Source organism: Puntigrus tetrazona, chromosome 3 (genome assembly GCF_018831695.1).
Source record: "Puntigrus tetrazona isolate hp1 chromosome 3, ASM1883169v1, whole genome shotgun sequence".
NCBI lineage: Eukaryota > Metazoa > Chordata > Actinopteri > Cypriniformes > Cyprinidae > Puntigrus > Puntigrus tetrazona.
The window spans coordinates 12,491,493-12,512,473 of NC_056701.1; the positions used below are offsets into that span (position 1 = coordinate 12,491,493).

Consider the following 20,981-nt stretch of genomic DNA (forward strand, 5'->3'; position numbering starts at 1 on the left):
ACAGGTCGCTCCGTGTTGAGTAATCAGTCACTTTTATTTATAGAGCGCTTTTAACAATACAGATCGTGTCGAGGCACTGAACAGTATCGAATAGGAGAAAACAGAGAATACAGCGATTAATGGTTAAACATTAATTTGTATGTCTATTTTATTCAGAGACGGTCTGTGTAATCAAATCGGTAATCGCTAGAAATGAAGCGTCTAAAACTCCACCTGTGACAAGAGCCGGTCACTGGTCGGTAATTTTGTTCAATATGAATGTAACTGAAGTAGCATTCATATATAAATCTGTCATTTGTAAGTTTTTTTTAGAATAAGAAATTCTAAATGATAAGTAAACGTGAAGTTAACTAACATTGTCCTATGATGCATTGTGTTTTTCTGTCTGCGAACTGCTTTATCTTGTCTTAAATCCGGGTCACCTCAGCTGTACTTTTTAACCGGTTTCACCAGCAGGGGGCGGAGTTCAAATACATCACTTCCGAGGCTGCCAGTGAGTTCAAAACATTGTTAAATATCACCATTCTGTCTACAAACCAAGCTGCCATACTGATTTAAAAAATATTGTTTATATAACAAATATAGCGACAAATATAGAGACAAATTGAACTTTATTTATTAAAAGTTCCATTAATCCTGTCATGGCTCCACAGTAACGCACGTGTAACTCACGCTTATGCGAAATATATGTATATAATGTATATATGCAACTCCTCGTTCCTCCCGATAACCTGATTTATCTTCCCACGTGTGTGAAAGTTAAAACAGGATGTATCGTTTTAGATAAAAATGCAGATGCAGAAATGTTTCAAATGGCCAAACTGTTCATTAGGAGAAGATAATTTATAGCCTGAAAGCAAGTCGTTCTCTGCAGCAGGTCAAGTTAACCTCGTACTTCAAATATTTTCGGCCATTTGCTTTTATTGACCCAGTGGCTCTGAGAAAACAGTGAGAGGCCATGCATGCAGTTACCTCACTGGACCCACAGTCTACCATTTCTATATTCAACACTACTATATTCAATCTAAAACACATTTTTTCCAAACAGGAAATAGCTATCTTTTTATCTTTTTTACGTTTCTATTGGTCATATAGCAGATTATGGCAGATCTTTGGTGTCATTTTAGAGAATATTTTAGTCATGTGATGAGACGATGACAAGGGTGTGTTTTATGTTTTTTTCCACTGACTCAAGACGTGATGTACAAGGACAATAACACACGTAAGATGTGATGCGCGGGTATAATACTAATGTAGACCTTTGTACCGGTAAACATTCCATTGCAATAATTCCACTGTTTATAATTCCACCGGAGTTTTTACACTTTCATACATTATGCGGCATGAGAAATTAGGATAATAGTAAAAATAGATTGGTTAAGCATGCTTTCAATCTAGAACTCTCAAGCCTCTTGCAGATATTTTAAAACACGCCACAGTCATTCAGTGTAACACAATATTTATGTAAAAACTCAAACAACATGCTTATTCCGACTTATACATATTGACAAATCTTAAGGAATAATGGAGCATATTAACTTTTATGTGCTTTGAATTAGTAAAACAATCTTTAAATTAGTAAAAGATGTAAATTAGTAAAACGTTCTAACTGACAAATGGACAAAAATACAAATAATTAGTATTCAGGGAGAGAGTAATTAAGTCTTTTAATGTGATCAATTGATTTTTAAATATGCCTGACAACATTCACTGAATAACATTTTAGTGATTTTTAAAAAAATTATATTTATGTTTTGGTGGTAGATGTTTAATATAAAATCAATTAATGACGAAACAAATGTTTAATAATAAATCAATACATGCAAAAGCAATATGATTGTATGCAATTATATGATCTCTGCTGACATTAAAGTGTGGTTTTTTGTTGCATTTTAAGTTTAGTTTGTATTCATTTTTTTTGTTTTGTTTTTCATATTCTGTGTACTAACAGTGCACCTTCATAAATAGCCAAAGCTGTGAGTTCTCCGAAGGTGTTGTATTTTAAGAGTTGCACTGTTAAGTGTGTGTAGGACCGTGAGGATGCAGGAGGCGGAGCTTCACCTCTCTGTTGTAACAGCGCTGGACTTTGGTTTCTGAGGGTGCAGCTCAGGAGGCATGAAGACTGACAGTAAGAAAGATTGGCTTCCACTACAAATCATTTCTCATCTCTCTGTAACATTGAAATGTTCTCAGCTATATACTGAGGATATTATTCAGAGCCAGTGCCAGTTTATACGTCATTTTAATCATAAAGTTTCAGCTCTACAATTTACAACAATTTACAACATTTATTAAAATGAACACATTCACAAAGTTAACTAAAAATGCTTATACATAGCATGTACAAAATTGATAAATATCCACAAAACAAAACATATATATATATATATGTATATACTTTTTTAACCAAGTTCTGCTGCTCATTGTGCAAAACAATCTTTCTTTGTGACTCTTGTAGGACAACATGTTTGTGTTTAAATCTCAACAGACTCAAAGATTATTATAACTGTCACATTTTCTTTCTCATCATCTGAACCTTTGCATAGGTAGCATGAGTAGTAGTGCTTGGAAAAGTCACGATAATGTGACGTCGCATCTTATTTTTCCTTTAACCGGTGTTTTCGAGACGTGCTTCAGGTTGATCATGAATGTGAAGGAGAGGCGGATTCTGAATATGCTGGAGGAGGCTCCACAGGACAGGTCTCGGGCTTCAGATTCAACTGCAAAAGAAGGAATTAACCATCATTATCAAAGAGGGCAAAGAGCATTTGAGGACCAGATATTTTAAATGATGACTTATTCCGAAAAGGATGTTCAACGAACTCTGACTTCAGACTTGCATTCTGAGTTGACTTACCCTGAGATGGTAAGCACAGTTAGTTCAATCTATTCTGAGTATGTTGACTTTGAGTTTAGCGTGTGAAAAGCCATGATCTACGGAGCTCTGAAATTACGATTTTCCACTGCTGTAGCACGCGACACAAAGACTACGCTATACGTAACTTTAATTCTTAATCACTGTTATAATATCAGAGGTGACAGATGAAGAGGAGATGGCCACAATACCAATATTAAGATCCAACAGGGAAAAGAAGAGAAGTGCTGCTTTTTTATTTGTAGGAAATCAAGAGGATTAAATTAATTGTGAATCATTTGTGTTTGCTTAACAGCTGTGGCGGTAGTTACGGCATATATCTCGCACTACCCTTCCATCTGGCATCCTTCCATTGCATACAGTAAACAGTTTTATTTTCGGAAGGTGCGATGGTGAAAATATGTGTGCAATCAACGCATCCAACCATACTGGAAAACCTAAAGAACATTCTAATTATTAGGCTGCAGCAAGATGCTATCAAGTGAATGTGATACCGCTCCAATAAATATGCCTGTGGACAAAAAAATTAAATAAAAAAACATCCTGATGTAATTGTAACTCCCCATCTATAGGAGTAAAAAGACATGCCATTTTTTTGTCACATTTACAGTGTCTGCATTTTTTTTTACATAGAAAATGTATCTTGATTTAAACGAACATTTTCCAATTGCCTCATTCTCCAACAAGTTTTTTTTTTTTTATCTATTCATCCGATCCCTGGGTCTGGCGCTAGCACTTTTAGCATAGCTTAGCATAGATCAATCTGATTAGACCAGAAGAATCTTGTTTAAAAATGACCAATGAGTTGCAATATTTTTCATATTTAAAAATTTACACTTCTTTAGTTACATCGTAACTATGCCCGAAGGAAAATTATGATTAGCCGATATGATTAGGAACTATACTCTCATTCTGGCGTAATAATCAAGGACGTTTGCTGCCTCAGGAGGCGCAGTGATATCATGCAGCGCCTGAAAACAGCCAGACCCTCTTGCTTACACAGGGACTATTTTCGAGATTGTCACAACTTTTCATTTTCCTTCGGGCTTAGTACACGATAGAACTACAAAAGAGTTAAGTTTTAAATGGGAAAAACCCTTTTGTTCAAGATGCTTCTGGTCTAATTGGATTCAATGATCTATGCTAAGCTATGCTAAAAATGCTATCGCCAGACCCGGAGATCGGCTGAATAGCTTCAAAATTGGCAAAACTCAACTTTTTAACTCAAGGTGAGTTGGAGAAGGAGCCTATTTTCAAAAAAAAAAAAAAAAAAAAAAAAAAAAAAAAGGGGAGTGCCCCTTTAAGAATTTTGAGATATTCAAAGACTTCTTAAAATAAATAAAAAATCTGCAACAAAAGCATTTTTGCAGTATGAATTATTACACTTTAAAAAACTGACCACACTTTAAAGTTGTGAATTCAACGAATCCATATAGCGTATGCATTTAATAAATGAAAATTGAATTTAAAACATTCTAAATAAGGATACGCTAACTACTACGCTAAATAAAACTGAGCGCACTATAAGATAAAGTTCATTTAACTCAAACGTTAGGCTGCAGCAAATACTACACATATATAAAAGCAGCTTTAAAAGCTATTATTAGCAACCCAAACAATCTAGGAAACTAAGGTGTGTGTGTGTGTGTGTGTGTGTCAGTGTGTTACATGAACACTCATACAGGTTCGGAACAGCTTGATGAAATGATGAGAGACTTTTAGGTGAACTACTAGGGGAACGGTTCTCGAGTGCACTGAAGGTCACCTCGTGGTAAGCCGGAGGCGCCTCGTAGAACTGCACGGTGCTGTAGCGCGGGGGTCCGTGCCGCTCGTCTTCAGACAGAGAGAGCGGGATGACGTAGACGGACGGTCGATCCGCGGCGCGAGCAGCAGCCTGCACGCGCTCCTCGCGTCCCTCGCGCTCCTCGCGAACCCGCTGGAAGATTTTGCACAAGCCAGCGCAGCAGATCGACAAAAAACCGAAGGATACGATAGGCACGAAGATCCTGAAAGAACAACGGTCGAGCTGTTAAGACCACAGCGCGAGCGCGTGCTCATGTGATTCCGAGTCGTTAGTGATAAAGAACATAAATCATATATCCTACAGATTAAAGAGAAGATAGAATGGGTAGCGTTTTAATCATCCGGAATGCGGAAATAAACTACAGATACATAAGTAAATAAAAGCAATGTTTTTTTGTATATTTTTTTGATTTTCAAAAAAACTAACGAACAATAGAAACATGGCATTGGAATTATTTTCTACTAGATTGTTAATTGTAATTTAATGTGAGTTTAATACAATCCAATATGTACTAAATGTGTATTATTGTGTGTATGATACATAAACACACACAAAATAACATACACTTGTATTGTTTTGGAACAGAGTTCGGCTTTACAAACTGTAGCCTATTGAAAGCAGGTATACATACTTAAATACTAAAAGTGGATCATCACTGCTGTCCATGGCAATGAAGAAATTTACAATTCAGAAGCAACTCTGTTAGGAAATAAATAAATTATTTTTGGTGATGGCAAATTTAATTTGTCTTTAATCATTAATATACATATGATACTGATTTTATCGTGGACTGGACAGGTGCAAGCTTGATATAATCACCAAATATCTTTCATACCTAAAACTTTAACAAATCGGACTTTGCTGAAATGCATCTTAATGCAAAAACATACAAAAAGCCTCATTTTATTCGTTTCTCTTCAAATATTGAATTCCACAAGGCAATCGTGCGATGGGTAAATGTTAAGTAAATTAAGAATTTAGCAAATCTTAGACCTTTGAAAATCTATATTTAAAAATCTGTGTGTGAATATTGACCATATTCAACCCCCATTATAAACTTTTGTAACCTAATGAGTCAAGACAGTGATGTGTGCTAACCAGAAATGCCCCAATTCTGTATTGAGGACAGATGTATGATAACAAACCACAGTTCAAAAAAAGCTAAATATATTTTTTCAAACTCTTTGGAGGTCAGATACATTTTAAGATACAAGTAAAGGCTAAGCTTTTTCATCTACTTCCATTCATAATTTATTATTTGCTATAAGCCACAGCTGTTGCTGAAGGCCACCAAGGTCATCTGTATGGGACAGCTTATATATTGGGCCTGAAAAGTTATCCTTTGAAATTGAGTGAAATTTGGCTGAGGCTTGTAAGAGCAGCGTTCCTTCAGCACCCATCAAGAAACACTTCAAATGACACCATAAAACAACAGCTGCCATGTTGACTTCTCCAACTTTCAATTACCGTCTGTGCTTTAGATCTCACCTGTCACAGAATCGCGAGACAAAAGAAACTCTTTCCAACATCGAAATGTTTAAGCTGTCGAAAAACCCGTGCTTTTAACATTATTAAAAAGCCCACAGATCAATATATTTATACAAGGCCAGGCACATGTCCAGTCCACTTTACTGATATTCTGCTAACACACATTCTGAACATCAGGTGAACATCACACACATTCTATGCAGTTAGTAAGATCATTACCTCTACAGCCAGCTAGTCTTCAAGCACATCTCTGAAAAACAAATATAATCTTACCTTAAAGAACACACGGGTGATTACAGCAATAAAGTATGTTGAATGCACTGCTCTGATTTGAGACTGAGTCTTATCTGAGGGAGGGTTTAAAGTGCTGATAGTGAAGTTTGAACACTTTTATGGTGACCGTCTGGTGTTTAAAGACACAGTGCCTATATTGCAGGTGTTTCCTGTATTTTTGGGGGGAAATTAAGTTACACATGTGTAAAAAAATGAACCATCCCAGTGACTGTTTTAGTACTTTTCTTTTCTAAAAGAGTGCATCATCAACAGTGTGCTTTATTACTTGACTTTTATTTACCTGAACGTTAAAAAACAGGCTTTATATTGCCTATTTCCTTTCCCTGATGAAAATGAAAGCTCCCTTGCGAAGTCCAGGCTGGTTTGTGTTGGTGTTTGTGTTTGGTACAGCTGGCGAATCACCACGACCTTTCTGGCAAATACAGCTGATCAAGAAAGTCTTACAATTTAATAGTTAAGATTAAATTGCTTGGTAATGACTCCAGTACCTCAGTGTTCAAAACAGCTTTGCTTACTCCAAATACACATTATATCGGCACAGAACTTTCCCTCCTTTCATTTACGTGAAATAAGAGAAACACAATTAAGTTTAAGAATGGTGCTGACAAGCCAGTTCTCCATGAACGAACTTCTCATCTAGTTGTCAAATAAAACTGCCATATATATCTTCTATTCCTTTATATATATCAGTAAATCACTTTGGATTAAAGGGTTTGCTAAAGGCATAAATGTGAAATGAAGAGGTCATTCAATGTTATAAGGTGCAAATAGAGCGGTTGGTTAGAAATGACATTAAAAAATGCAACTTCATTCCCAGACATTACCGTCAAGATTTTATTGATTCTATGGACTGTAAATACTAACTTGGCATCATAAAACATTGAAACTGTGACTGAATTGGGCCGATGTGATGGTACATTAACATTTAATCCATTAAACAGAGCATGAAATGTTGCAAAGGAATCAAGAAAAGGTTATCAATTAAATGTAATTTATTATGAGTAATAAAGGTTTTTAATTAGGAAACTGCATTAACATATATTACACACATCTATTATTATATATTACTTCATTATTTACTTTGCACAATAGCCTATTCAAACTAAATATGTTTACAGAATCAACCACACTATTAACCACGACTTCGTGAACTTAACTTATCAAATGCAACTAAATGTACAAAACGTTTCTTAATGTTATACATTACGATTATAACTTAAAAGTCCTGAGAGATCAATTATGATCACAATTATATAAGACCAAAGTAAACTTTGAAATTCAGACTTGTCTCTGACGCAATCAGTCAGCATTGATTTTTTTAAATGTTAAAAATGTTTAAAATGTCAAAAAAAAAAAAATACAGAAAACTTTTTAAAGGTTTAAAAATGTTTGAAAGGTCAACAAAGTATAAAAGCATTTCTGCATTATTACACTTCAGAAACAGAAGGTGCCTCGATCTCAATAATTCATTCACTGACATTGTGGCATCTTATGAGCAGTTAAGCGGTGGACTCCACGTAGTTGCCAGGAAAGTATCCCTTTACTCCATTGAGAACGCCCTCACACCAGCCATCCTCATTCCTGCTGGTGAGGTAGATGATATCGCCCTCCTCAAACACCAGGTCGCCCGGCTTGCCTGTGTCGTAGTTATATAGTGCCACCACTTGGCAGGAAAAAGAATTACAATGAAAACATCCTAAAGGGTCCATTTTTGTACCTTAAAGGTACATATTAGTACGTAAAGTGTACATATTTGAATCTAATAGGTACAAAAGCGTACATTTAGAAAATATATCGCCCCAGTGACAGCGTTTGTACATTTATTTCCGAGTTTGGAGATATTTTTAATCTCATGTTCTTAATGTGTCATTACAGGATGATCTATTTTAGGTGTCAGTACAATAACTGAAGGAGTCGTCATAAACGAGCCTACCTTTCTCCAAATATTCGGCTGGTGCAGTTATGTCGTAATCAATGGGGGGAGGTAGAGGGGGCAGTTCTTCAAAGTTGTCAAAACCATCCAGTGGTGGTGATGGAGGTGGGGCTGGAATTTCAAGGTCTAAATGTACATCGACACACAAAGTTAACAAAGACTAAGAATGAGACAAAGTGCAAATGCACCTTCATGATCACAAGTGTGTTTGAAGGAGATGTGGGCGATTTCCGTTCAGCAAGCCACATCAAAACAAATTGTGACAAACAAAAAAATGTTTTATCCGAAACATATGGATGCCTACACTGGTCAACAAACAATACAACTAAGAACGGTAAATAAAATTATGCGAAATTAGTGCAGTTATTTGCACCATTTTAGCAGAAATGAAACACTTCATCTTTACAGATCAAAGATAAACAAAAGGCAATCACATATGTTACATGTTAGATGTATTTATATGCTTTTTGTGTGCCTGCGTGCATATGTTTACACTTCATACTTTTTTCTTGTTTTAGATCTATTTTATAGGCTTTTTAATAATAGTTCTTCATCGAATGTAATGCATAAAGTAGTCACAAAATTTCAGACGCAGCTCAAGTCCTAACCAGTCTGTCCAAACCTGTGTTCATTGTTACACTGCTCTTCAAAAGTTTGGGGTTGGCAAGATTTTTTAAAAGATTATTTAATAGTTTGGATGTCTGATGAAGTCTTTGAAGTTGGTAGAAATTTGACTTTATTTCTTCTGAAATTGTAATTTTTATTAGTTTTATATTTATTTATTTTTACATTTTCTGCAGTTGGTTAAGCACCTGCTTTTAAATTGTGTTAATAGTTTTTTTGTTTTTTCTTTTCCATTTTTGCAGCTAAAAGCTGGAACACATCTACATGACTTTTGCCCTGACTTTCCCCTGATTTACATTTACAATAGTTCCACGCTTAATTACAGAAAGTCAGTGCTAGTCTGCAGATTTCAGTTGACAAATTGCGTAGTGTATGATGGTCACAGAGTCCAATTGTTTAGTTTCAGACTTTGATTCCATCCAGCCTGCAGATATTAAACATGTTTGATATTTTCAGTCCTTTGTGACTGTTTAAGTTAGCATTAGTGTATGACTGTTCGGATTTTAAAAGTCATATAGCGTATTACAGTCTTAAATGCTGAGTTGAGTACAGGTTTGAGTACAGTTCGTTTTTGGCTGAACTATCCCTTTAAAAATCAGTAAACTCATTGAGTTTTTAAGAGAGACCTAACTCAGCTGAGGATGCAGATCAAGTGTCCTGAAGTGTTCAGGGTGCTGCGTTATGAACGCTTGCTGAAGAGCAGACTGTGGCACATATAAAGGAATAGAAGAGTGTCAGACAGTAATGCAGAGCGGGCCTCACTTACCCAGGTGCTCCAGACGGGCAGGGATCCTGCACAAGGGGCTGAACGAAACCGGTGGAGCCAGAGGAGGCGGGTATGGAGGGGGTGGGGGTATCATGACTGACAGGTGTTTATCGAGGGAACATATTTGAGATTTTTAAGGGCGATTAATACAAATAGAAATTACTAACCTAAATGGTCTTTGGATGGTGTGCATGGCTAAATACGAATCTACTTTTGGTAGGTGGTGTCAATATATCTGATATCATAAAGAGAAACTATCAGTGAAATCTGAGGGGTGGCTTTAACGAATGGGGTCTTACGTGATTGAGCAGGAGGCAGAAAAAGCGAGCGCGTGTACAGCGAGCGAGAGCTGGGGCCCATGCGGACCCTCAGAGACAGCGAGCGAGAGCTAGGAGGATGGCGTCGCACCCGTGAGCGGCGAGAGCGCGCAGCTGAGAGAAGAGAGAGAGACAAGAGTGAAAAAAAGAGCTCACAAAAATAAACAGCTGCGACGCTAAGATAAAAAGCATAGATAAGTTGCATATAAGTCAATGCAAACATGTAATCATTGAAACTGAGCACTCGGAAGCAAGATATAACGCGTGAAATACCACATTTGCACAAACATGTGCTTTAGTTTTGCCACTTTTGTACCTTCTAAGTTCTCGTCACATGGCAGAGGCGGTGGGGTTGGAAGATCAAGGCCATCAGGGGCAGGTGGAGGAGGCATGTCAATGGGAGCTTCTGGTAGAGGAAAGACACTCTCCTCGGCCACTAGGCACAAAAAGCTCTCCATTCAATTTTACACAATATAAAATCTCTTACAGACCCCAAAAATGTGATTGTTTATATTTAGTAGTTCAGAAGCTGGTCACGTCACGTCCCGTGTTATAGGATGATACTGAAATCTGCTCAGCACAGACTAACCTGTTTCAAGAGGTGGAGCTGGTGGAGGAGGAGGTATGGTCACGAGGCTGCTGGGATCAGGAGTATTCACTGAGCTGGGCATGGGGGGAGGTGGGGGGATGTTGCTGCAGTCGAGGGGAGGAGGAGGTGGTGGAGGTGGGCCGCTCTCCACCCCCTGATCCTGTTCGCCCTCTGTCTCCATCAGTGGGGGCGGTGGAGGAGGCTCTTCACCCAGCAGCGTGTTGATGATGTCAACCTCAGGGTTGGTGGGCCAGCTGGGCACTACAGGAGGCGGCACGGCTTTACCAAAACTCGAACTGCAGCGATGGAAGACATCCGGTTACGATGAGGGATTCAAATCTGATTATTATCAGAAATTATACAACACCTTATGCGCTCTTACGCAATAGACTTGTCATTGAGGGAGGTGAGGGACGCTCCATGAGAGAGACCGGGCGCCACTGGACACTGGACAGGCTCAGGAGGTGGACGGCTGCTTCGGCTTAATCAACAGACACACATATTGAGCTGTCAGACAGTTAATATCAGACATGTACTTCTGTATTGTACACAAAAAAAAGCCACTTAAGACACAGCTCTAAAAAGACATGTGCATGACTAAAGTGCTCATTCTGAGAAATTGAAGTTACCACAATGCAAACCATGCTGCATTCAGGCAGAGCAAAGAAGGGAAGTGGGTAAAACAAAACTAAAATCACTTCCTGGAGAAAGGCCCTCTAACTGAGAAGGAACAGGAACAAAAGCCTGAGACATGTGAGGTTAGTATAAGTAATATGTCAAATGTCCTTTTTTGTCTGTTTGTTGTGAACAACAGACACATTTTTGGTGGAGCATCTAATCCAGAATAAAAAGAGATGTGATGATTATCCATTGTAGTTACTCATGTGGGCGGCAGGTGATGATTAAACACAGGATGCATACGTGTGATGGAAAACAAGCGGAAACTGTATAACAGTGAAAATGTGCAAATGTCTGTTTTTAAAAGTGAACAGCGTCATAGCGCTCAGAACTTATTAAAACGTAAAAATTATACCTTTAAAGACTCAAAGAAAAGATTGAAAAAGAGAAATGTTGCATTCGTAACTAACTCAAAATAAGTATTAAAATTACAGTTTTCAAATCTTCCAGCATATTTATATTGCTTTGAAGTTATAACATAATATTCTTTGAGTAATTGTGTGGAAATTATGATTTATTAGTCAAAGCTCTGTAAATTCCTGTGAAAAAGAATAGAATGCCCCTAGTTATAATATCCTTTGGAAACTACAGTGATATGTACACATATATGTAAACTATTACAGTATATATTATAATAATATATAATAATAAGACTAGAGTAACACTTGTCCTGTGTGAACAGAACTGGACGTACCTCAGTGTGCTGCCGCTCCGAGTCATGGTCGCTGTTTTTAGCTGCGGCTGGCCAGAATCCTGAAAACAAATCTGAAGATTTGCTATTTTTTAAATGGAACCAAATTATAATATCAAAAGCAATGCTTTCTATTAGCATTAGCCAACCTCACATGTTTACTGTGCTTTTCTGAGAATGCAAAATATATTGAAAACAAAAAAACGGCACATTTAGGCCAGGAATATAAAATGTATTTACTGGCTACACCCAGAAAGTATACACGCCGTGGCTCAGTGATGCTATCAATACATTGTTATTTGTTTGAGCAAATCTACACAGCAACACTGGCTCAACCAATAGAGTTGAGCGTGTTTGACCAAAAAGTGCGTCTTTCATGCTTATCAAGGCTGCATTTATTTGCTCAAAATACAGTCAAAACTGTTATATTGTTAAATACCAAAAATGTTAACTTTTTTTTATGTAATTTATTAATGTGACCACAAAGCTGACATTTTGGCGCCAGTCTTTTCTAAAGTCTTCACTTGATCTAAAACAAACTTGTGCTGCTTCATATAACTTAAAGTTTAAATAGCGCATGATATTGCTGAAGAGTGTAAAAACTAGCTTAGTGTAGAGGATCAATTAATAATTAAAACAATAACAGTTCACATGAAAAACTACCTATTATAAGCAGATCAACATGTAAAACTGTATGTTAGTGTTTACGCGTACGTGCAATGTGTGCATGTGTGTGTGCGCGCGAGCTATGTGACAGACATAATGTAAATGTGTGCTTCAACAGCTTTCTGTGACTTTGCGTCGATGTTTCTGCAAGCCTGACAAGTGCATTCCTGTGAAATTCTTGAAGCTTTGTGTTTGTGTTTGTCTGCTCACTGCTGTACGGACCTAGCGGGGTATCAATGAGCTAGCTTAGCATGGGTAACACCAATTAATGACTAGCTGCTTTTCCCACGCTGCTTAGTGGCTGGTTTCCAGCAAACTGTGTGTGTGTGTGTGTGTGTGTGTGTGTGTGTTGAGGGAAAAGAGGGTTGGAAGGAAGAGTGATCTGAATGTGCCGTTGCTCTGAGTGTGTGTGTACTATTAATTGATGTCAGACTGCTGTATAACAGGATGTGGTCAAGTGTGACAAAACTAACAAAAGCTAAACTAACACTCTATGGTACTTTCACCATTTCGCCTTTTTGTAATGGAAAGACATTGCGAGTTATACAGTAAAATAGCTAAAAATGTTCTTCATTTCAAAATCCTAATTGATAATCCAGAGTCATAGTAAACAATGGGTAATCTTGGCGTATATTATTCCATTTTGTACCCTAAGCAACTAAATAATGCTGGGTTTGGAGATTTCACACTGTACAGCTATGAACCATTGGTTAACATTCTTATTTGCATATTTATGGTATTATAATAACTGAAGCAAGCAACAAGCATGCACTTTCTGTGGAAGCAATAGCAAATAAATTTGATATAGCTGTACCGAATGTTTGAATCTCTTCTTCATTCCATGTAATGTATTTGTCATAACATTTGAATGTTTCTGCATGTATTTAATGGGAAAAGCACTGCTGATAAAAACCTTAGTGTAACATTCTAGCATCTCGCTGCATACCTTTGGCAGCACAATTTGAAGGGCAAACTATGTTCTGTAACCACTTTATGAAGTTATATGTGTGCTCACCTTCATGCCATGGCCGACTGAGTCCAGGCTAGAGAAAGAGATGGGTGTGCGGGAATACTTGATCTTGGCTTCTTTATTTTTTGCTGGGGGGACAACCTTATGACTGCGTGGAACTCTCTTGGCAACTGTGAAAGCGCCGATCTCTCTGCGGGCCACCTTCTCCCTGTGCATGTCCACTGTCTGCATACAAGTACAGATATTGGGAAAAAATTACTCCTAGAAATCTAAAAAAAAATGTTTAAGAATGAATAAATATTCCCAATTGTCACACTGTCATCATTCATTAAATGGTTCTCTGGAAAAAACTGATTCTGATCTTTGTAGCACACTGAAATAAAATATTGTATACTTGTAATTATTAACTAATATTAAATGTAAATTTACATTTATGTCAATTCATAAATCCATTTTATGTACATTTTTAGTGTATATTCACGCAATTTTATTTTACTATTAGTTAATGTTACATCAAAGCAAAAATATTAGATAACAACCTTACAACTTTGAGGTTTAAAACATAAAATAAATTGAATAAATAGTTATTTTAATAAATAGTTACAAAATAAATAGAAATAAATGCTTATTCAAAATATTAATACAAATTATTGCTATCAAGCGATCAATCATGATTCTTTGTTTACATAATATATGTGTGTACTGTGAATATTTATTATTTATATATAAATACATACAAATAGAGCATATATTTAAGATATTTTATGTATTATTTATTATTATATTTTCTCAAATATAAATATATTTAATGTACAAACATAAACAAAATCGTAATATACACGCATTTGTGTATTAATAATATACACAGTACACACAACATATACAAAAACTTTTATTTTGGATGCAATTAATCACGATTAATTGTTTGACTGCACTAATACATACTACAATAGTATATAACAGTAAAAAAAACACCATCTACCGGAGTGTAATATTAAAAATATGCACTTTAAAAACAAGAGAGCATGCTTTTATGGTATTTACAGCACAATATAAAGCTCATAGCTACGTATGCTGTTTCAGTCAACTCAGCCCCCACTGTAAAAGTTTAGTTTGTAGGAGGAACTGCTGTTGTTTGGCCTTGCTAAGACATTAGATACTTCCTGAAACACTGATCTGGTGTTCCTCTGTGAGCCCTCAAATAGGGTGAGAAGGGCCGCCGTTATTCCAGGCCTGCTTGTTACAGCTCTTCCTGGGCACACGGCAGACAATGAAGAACATCAATCAGGGTTCAAACTTTGTTTCTGAGCGAGAGAACAGTGGCCCTTTCATTCCAAGTCTGGGATCTGGCTTACCCCCACTTTAGCCCTGCCTCAGGTGACCTGGTTAGGCAGGCTGGGCACGGAGCACGCTGGAATGCCGTGTTGGAGTCCCGGCCGCAGCGAGAGGAGCCAAGGGAATCGAGGGAGGGGGAAGGAGGGGGTATTATCACCCGGGTGACAGGGGCCCCAAACAGTGACTACCTACACTGAGCTTTGGGACATTACTACAACAGTACTCTGTCCTTAACCACTTGACAGCAGGAAAGCTTTTACCAAGAGACCCGGCGTAATTTTGCAGTCAAGCTAGTATTTTTTAAACCCTTTACAGATTCATGCTCACTTAAAACGTATCACAAAAAAGTTCTCTTTTGCATTCTTACCTAGAACGTAAGAATTGTACTTTGAAACTAAAATTAAAAAATACAATTAGAACAGAAAATGTAAAGAAATTTATATAAACCCTGCAATTGTAGTTTTTAAGTGCTATCGTAATTATAACAGTCTTTGTTTATTTGCAGAATCAAAAATGCAGAAAAAAAGCATTTGTATTTTTATTATATTTAATCCTTTATTTTTGCTTTATGGGCTATAGTAGAATAAATTAAAATGTTCATGTCAATTTTTATTTTTAGAAAGCCATGTAGTTACAATGTAGTAAATATTTGGTGGTGATGTACAGCAAAATTAAAATGGACTGTATCAGTTTCCATTACTAAGGGAAATAAGGAACCAGCACATGAAAAAACTGCTAAATTCTGTGTATCTGAAGTACAACTTCCATTGTTCACTAAATAAAAGAACATTGTGGAGCCGTCAAAGTTTCAGAATCAGCATGACAAGGACTGACCTACTTTACACTGATGTTGTGATAATATGATCAAAATAAAAATAACAAAACATGTTCACAATGGGGTTGGTACCTGTCCGATCTGGTTGATGGACGACTCTATCTTGCGGAGCTGCAGGGTCTGTGCGTCCAGAAGCTTGAGCACATTGGTGGCCATAGAGCTGATCTGATAAGCCACACTAGCCAAGGACTGAGTAGTGAAGGCCTTGGTCTCCTCCAGGGCTTTGGTGGTGTCATTTCCACACTGTTCAATTAGAAAAAGCCTTTAATAAAACCGTTACACAGACAACATATAAAATCCTGTTTCAGCCGACTTCATCTTAACGTGCGTTAATACTAGCTGCCACGGTGTTGCATGCAACACACGACCTTCATATATTCTGCAGCAATTAAAGAAAAGGGAACAAACTTTTTTGTGCACACAAGTACAGAGTCATTTTCATTTGCTGTTCTTCTTTCCATTTACTTCTATTGTTTTAAGCCTACCCCTCAATGCAAAACTTTCAGCATTGTCACATTTTCATTGTAATATATTTACTTAGCTATTTTTGTTGTTTTGATGGTTTTGTGGGAAGCAAATATAAAGTGAAAAAACCTTGACCTCGCACAAAGTTCACGACAGATACCATCTCTACCGTAAGAAAGACAGCCTTGCTTCATCTCACCTTTACGTCTTTCTTCCTCAATGCTGTACAGCAGCGCATTTATAATGAACATATCATAACGTGCGATCAAACTGGAAAAGTTTTACAAAGGGGTGAAGACAATAAGAGTGTACCGAGGGACTTCTGTGTAGCTTTTACATCCAGTAACACGTTTGAGTAGGCTACTGCTTACATGCTTGACTGTAAAAACTGATTTCTGCACAGATGTGTTAGACGTGACAACTGATTTCGCCTCGAGCGCCGCGTTTTTAGGACGCGACGTCTTGAGAAAGCGGTCCAATGTATCTGTCTAGCGCGTTTACGTGGAAAATAATAAATACAAAGACGTTTCGTTTAAGTATGCTGTCAAATAAAAAAAGTCTTGCTTTGTAAATGGCACGTCTTCATCACTTCTCTACCGGCGTCAGATTGAACGTGCGTGTGGGATGTATCCGTGTCTTACCTGCGTGTAGTTGCTCTCGCAGTACTCCGCTACTTTGTATAAATTGTTGTAGTTGTCTAAAAGTGCTTTGCGAGCGGAGGGGGCCTCCTCCAGTATTTTTGTAACTTCTTCGGAGTAGTTTTGGTCCTTCATCGCGCGACGGAATGACAGACGGTTCAGGCACGATTCCGGAAACCTCCGCGCGACAGAAGTCTACTGATATCTGTCAGTCAGACTCGGACCCCCCCAACCGTCGCTGCCTTCCTCTGACAGCAAACGCAAGTTCTGCTTTGATGCTGCAAGCACAGATCTGCTCGAGGAACAGGCGGAAACAAGAACGTCCTGCCATTTACATTTAAACCCGCTTTACATTTGCAGCCGGAGCGACTAGTTCTAGATTCTAGAAACATAATAATAATTATAAACATATTAGTACTCAGCTGTTTCAAAATCGTTGTGGACCCCGTTAGCGGTAAAATCACGCCCTCTAGCGATTGTGACCAAAAACGAGCTAAAACAACTAAATATCAAGATGATGAAAAGCAATGCAAACTAATAAAAAATAATAAAAACGTTAATCTTGTATATATATATATATATATATATATATATATATATATATATATATATATATATATATATATATATATATATATATATATATAAGAAAACATTACATAAACTTTTGAACCCTCTGTACTATTTGTAAAAAAATTCAAATTCAGAAAATACATTAAGCAGCATTTTTATTTAATTTCAATTTGCACTTCACATTAATTGTGCGTCAGTACAACTACAGCACATTCCAGTTAATATGAGAAGATGTTTCTTCTTTGCTTATCTGCCAAATAAACCTGACTGTCACAGTGAGGAGAAACATAGCAGAAATGGCAGTGTAGCAAGCAAGTATAAGTTGAAGTGCGTAGACAGACTCTGGATCCCAGATTTGACGCGAACGTCCCAAGCGCAAATACACTCCCAATCTGATCTCTGCAGCAAGCTCTCCTTGGAGCCAGCAGATGTAGGAGCCTTTGTCTTCCAGCCGCAAAGGTCTGAAGTGTAGGTGGTGACCGGTGTCAATAAAGACACGAGACGTCTTATTCAGTCCCTCTATATACTGAGAACGGTAAAGCGGTGCTGAAGCTTTATCCCAGGCGACAGCATACTGCGCTTTGGCCCCAGGACAGGTCAGGACCAGATCAGAGTCTGTGGGGTGGTTGTGAAAGTGGATGGTGACACCTGAAGAGGATCGATCATCAAACTCAAGGAACTTCATCAGAGCTTGTCTCTCTGAAGATGTGGTAGGTTTTGGAGGACAGGGGCTGTGACAGTTCCTCACCTCAAGCTTGGCTCCGTAGCTACTGCCAGAAAGACCAAACTGTCGGGGAACGGCTGAGGAACCGCAGGGAGCCTCTGTGACCGATTCACGCTGATAACGTACATGGAGGTAGATGCTTTTGATGTAACAGAGACCTACACGCATCTGCTCCCCCCAGACATCACATCGGTCACATTTAGACCACAGCCCATACCTGGTGAACACCTGAAACTTTTCAGTTTTCATGATGATGGGCTCTGCTTCTTGCACTTCAGTGCTCTGTTTGATGCTATAGGGAAATAAAACTTGACGGACCTCCTGAACATCAACATCGTAGCCGTAGAAGAATTCACCAGAGGCCGTGCCGCAGATATAGTGCCCCGAGTCAGCTTTCCGCACCCTGAAGATGAGAAGACTAAACAAACGGATGGAAAAACGACTGCGCAGATCGGTGCCGGCTTTGGATGATTCCACCACCGTAGTGCCCTCAAAGTCTGTGAGGACTTTGGTGTTCATGGAGCCAATTTGTTTTTGATAGTACCACACCACTGAATGAGTCTCCTCTGGTTTACAGTGACAAGGAAGTTCAATGGTCATATCAGCTTGGAAGGCAGCAGAGTCAAAGACTAGAAATGCAGGACAGGCCCTTCTGGCAAAGATGTCCTCCTTATCTTCAGGAGCCTCGTAGGCTGAAAGAAACAATGGGCAGACGGCCCAAAAACAAATGGCCAGCACTACTCTTAACATATTTCTGACAGCACGAAAAAAAAAAAAAAAAATAAAATAATACAATACAAACTGTTCAAGGTACCATAGAAAAAAACAACAGAATTTCAATATAACTATTTTTAAATGCCATATTTTTCCATTAGCGCTGCAAGACTGGCTTCACAAACCACTGAAGTGTTAGAGGAATCACCTGCTTCAGTTTGTAGCTTGTGGAAAAGCTCCTCACAGGCTTTTTGTTCAGCCTGACTAAGAAGAGACAGGTTAAGGCCAAAGCGACCAGTTCTGGAAAGGCCGTCTAGCACTCCGATCACTATATCCTCATCGCCTGACCTAAGACACTGTGACAGAATCAGAAGGAACTCGCCGAGAAGACCAAGGCCAACCTCAGTTCTGAAGATTTCCTGCAGAGCCTTGCCACCAAGACTTACGAGGAGACTGTACTTTTCCAGTGAGCTTCCTGCAAGTCTGCGCCAGTCACGGATGAATTCTGATGCACTTCTTGGTTGGATCTCAGATAACTCTGGCTGAAAGAAAATTCAGAATTTTGTTAAGTTATACACTTCATTAATGTATGGTGAGACCTAGCATATAGATCATTCGCTTCATGAAAATGTCTCACCTGGACCTCCTCAGATGAAGCACTTTCACACTTTGTACCAAAAGCAACTGGGTTCCATGGCTGCTTTCGAGGTGCGCCAGAGATATCCTTTCTGTCAAGGGGCTTTAAGTGAGATGCAAGTACTATGTCCCTGAAATCATATGTAAAGGTTACAAAAGAAAGGTATTTTAGCATCACCAAGATACTTTTCTACACTGAGAAAATATTAGTATTAATATTTTGAATGTTGATATTTAGTTTTCTTTAAAGTTTTCAGTTTATTTTTTAATGTCTATATAGTTGTGTCGTTTTTTTTTTTTTTTTTAAATTATTGTTTTAGTTTGAGCTGAACTAAATGTAAATTAGAATTGGCCATCACATTGATGGTAAATATTTCAGTTAACGTTTATTTTCCTTAAGGTATTGTGTGTTATTTTTGCATTAGTTTAATGACTCAGCTAATAAAACAACTTACACATTACAATTAACCAAAAACGTACCTGAATTCTTCATAGCTGGCGACATTTTGATTTAAAGCGCGAAATTTGGCATCATTTTCCCTTTGATACTTCCGGTCCGCTTCCAGCGCCGCTTTAAGCTCTTTTTCAAGAGAACTGAAATTTATCATATCAGATTTCTCCATATCTGCTCTTACCGTTACGTATAAAGTCACCCAATTCACTTTTATGCGGAGAACTGATAATGTTATTTACCTCAAGACAGAAATTCAGCAAATGAGTATCAGCATAGCTAGCTAAGCTTAACTTGCGAGCTCAGACCGTCATAACAAACTGGTCTCCATAGCAACCACGGTACGTATTCATGCTTTGGAGCAAGAAAGCTTTATTTTCAGATCAGCGAAATTTAAAACATAGCATGCATATATAGCCGTATAGCAGAACATACTATATAAAATTATTAAAACAAGAGTATAACTTACACTTTAAACAAATGTTTTCAATTTCTTAAATGCATACACAAGGTTTTTAAACCAGGGGAGTCTTTAAATTAAATATTAATTTCACAACTGTAACAAAAGCTTATCTAACCGTTCTAACTAGCTGTAATTAAAAGAGTAATACTTAAAATTAATACATTACAGAAGTTTAGTTTACCATATACAAATGTCAATATTCAAAACAAATGTATTTACCACATGTACTTACAATAAGTCTATAAAACATTTGTTTTATAATTTCAGAACCCTGTTATACAACAGGTTTACACTGACAAGCTGTTTGCACTACTTTATTTGCAGTGTATTTACTCAAATGTGCCAAGACCTTTTCTCTCTGTACATGATTGTATATAAAAACCAAATTTTATTTCTTAATTTCCGTAACTTCTATATTTTGTTCTATGGTTCGAGTAAAGCAATTTCAATTC

General features: G+C 37.6%; 4 protein-coding genes across 8 annotated transcripts; all 4 read right to left on the reverse strand.

The window, feature by feature from the left end:
- Positions 1 to 2,225: 2,225 nt before the first annotated feature.
- si:dkey-283b1.6 lies at positions 2,226 to 6,519 on the reverse strand. Of its 2 annotated transcripts, none has more exons than XM_043228924.1 (4): positions 6,441 to 6,519; positions 5,311 to 5,378; positions 4,641 to 4,881; positions 2,226 to 2,720 (listed from the first exon to the last, which is right to left on the reverse strand). In XM_043228924.1, exons 2-4 carry the CDS (start codon positions 5,343 to 5,345, stop codon positions 2,643 to 2,645), a joined length of 354 nt encoding a protein of 117 aa, XP_043084859.1. In that variant the 5' UTR covers positions 5,346 to 5,378; positions 6,441 to 6,519; the 3' UTR covers positions 2,226 to 2,642. The 2 variants fall into 2 exon arrangements, with proteins under 2 accessions (XP_043084859.1, XP_043084863.1); XM_043228928.1 differs by having other exon boundaries at positions 6,387 to 6,483.
- A 762-nt stretch (positions 6,520 to 7,281) lies between these two features.
- On the reverse strand, positions 7,282 to 17,300 carry abi3a (ABI family, member 3a). Of its 4 annotated transcripts, none has more exons than XM_043235978.1 (11): positions 16,972 to 17,300; positions 15,938 to 16,108; positions 13,741 to 13,920; positions 12,063 to 12,133; positions 11,073 to 11,171; positions 10,691 to 10,986; positions 10,418 to 10,537; positions 10,084 to 10,215; positions 9,785 to 9,880; positions 8,395 to 8,520; positions 7,282 to 8,124 (listed from the first exon to the last, which is right to left on the reverse strand). In XM_043235978.1, the coding sequence occupies exons 1-11, from the start codon at positions 17,101 to 17,103 to the stop codon at positions 7,961 to 7,963; spliced, it is 1,587 nt and encodes a 528-aa protein (XP_043091913.1). In that variant the 5' UTR covers positions 17,104 to 17,300; the 3' UTR covers positions 7,282 to 7,960. The 4 variants fall into 4 exon arrangements, with proteins under 4 accessions (XP_043091913.1, XP_043091914.1, XP_043091915.1 ...); XM_043235979.1 differs by having other exon boundaries at positions 12,063 to 12,121; positions 16,972 to 17,296; XM_043235980.1 differs by lacking the exons at positions 9,785 to 9,880; positions 10,084 to 10,215 and having other exon boundaries at positions 16,972 to 17,288.
- Positions 17,301 to 17,698: 398 nt separating this feature from the next.
- Positions 17,699 to 19,015, reverse strand: LOC122342135 (Ig-like V-type domain-containing protein FAM187A). The gene has a single exon (XM_043235933.1). The coding sequence runs from the start codon at positions 19,013 to 19,015 to the stop codon at positions 17,744 to 17,746; it is 1,272 nt and encodes a 423-aa protein (XP_043091868.1). The 3' UTR covers positions 17,699 to 17,743.
- Positions 19,016 to 19,116: 101 nt separating this feature from the next.
- On the reverse strand, positions 19,117 to 20,973 carry ccdc103 (coiled-coil domain containing 103). Its single transcript, XM_043235934.1, has 3 exons — positions 20,096 to 20,973; positions 19,617 to 19,746; positions 19,117 to 19,521 (listed from the first exon to the last, which is right to left on the reverse strand). The coding sequence occupies exons 1-3, from the start codon at positions 20,236 to 20,238 to the stop codon at positions 19,117 to 19,119; spliced, it is 678 nt and encodes a 225-aa protein (XP_043091869.1). The 5' UTR covers positions 20,239 to 20,973.
- Between the last annotated feature and the right edge of the window lie 8 nt (positions 20,974 to 20,981).

Coding starts and splice junctions, on each gene's coding strand:
- si:dkey-283b1.6 (XM_043228924.1), bottom strand. CDS start 5,345: ATGGACAGCAGTGATGATCCACTTTTAGTATTTAA. Junction 4,882..5,310: donor GATCCACTTTTAGTATTTAA/GTATGTATACCT, acceptor TTGTTCTTTCAG/GATCTTCGTGCCTATCGTAT. Junction 2,721..4,640: donor CGCCTCCGGCTTACCACGAG/GTGACCTTCAGT, acceptor CTTCTTTTGCAG/TTGAATCTGAAGCCCGAGAC.
- ccdc103 (XM_043235934.1), bottom strand. CDS start 20,238: ATGGAGAAATCTGATATGATAAATTTCAGTTCTCTTGAAAAAGAGCTT. Junction 19,747..20,095: donor GCCAGCTATGAAGAATTCAG/GTACGTTTTTGG, acceptor ATATGATTTCAG/GGACATAGTACTTGCATCTC. Junction 19,522..19,616: donor CTTCATCTGAGGAGGTCCAG/GTGAGACATTTT, acceptor ATTTTCTTTCAG/CCAGAGTTATCTGAGATCCA.
- abi3a (XM_043235978.1), bottom strand. CDS start 17,103: ATGAAGGACCAAAACTACTCCGAAGAAGTTACAAAAATACTGGAGGAG. Junction 13,921..15,937: donor CCATCAACCAGATCGGACAG/GTACCAACCCCA, acceptor ACTTGTATGCAG/ACAGTGGACATGCACAGGGA. Junction 10,538..10,690: donor AGCTCCACCTCTTGAAACAG/GTTAGTCTGTGC, acceptor TTTTGTGCCTAG/TGGCCGAGGAGAGTGTCTTT.
- LOC122342135 (XM_043235933.1), bottom strand. CDS start 19,015: ATGTTAAGAGTAGTGCTGGCCATTTGTTTTTGGGCCGTCTGCCCATTG.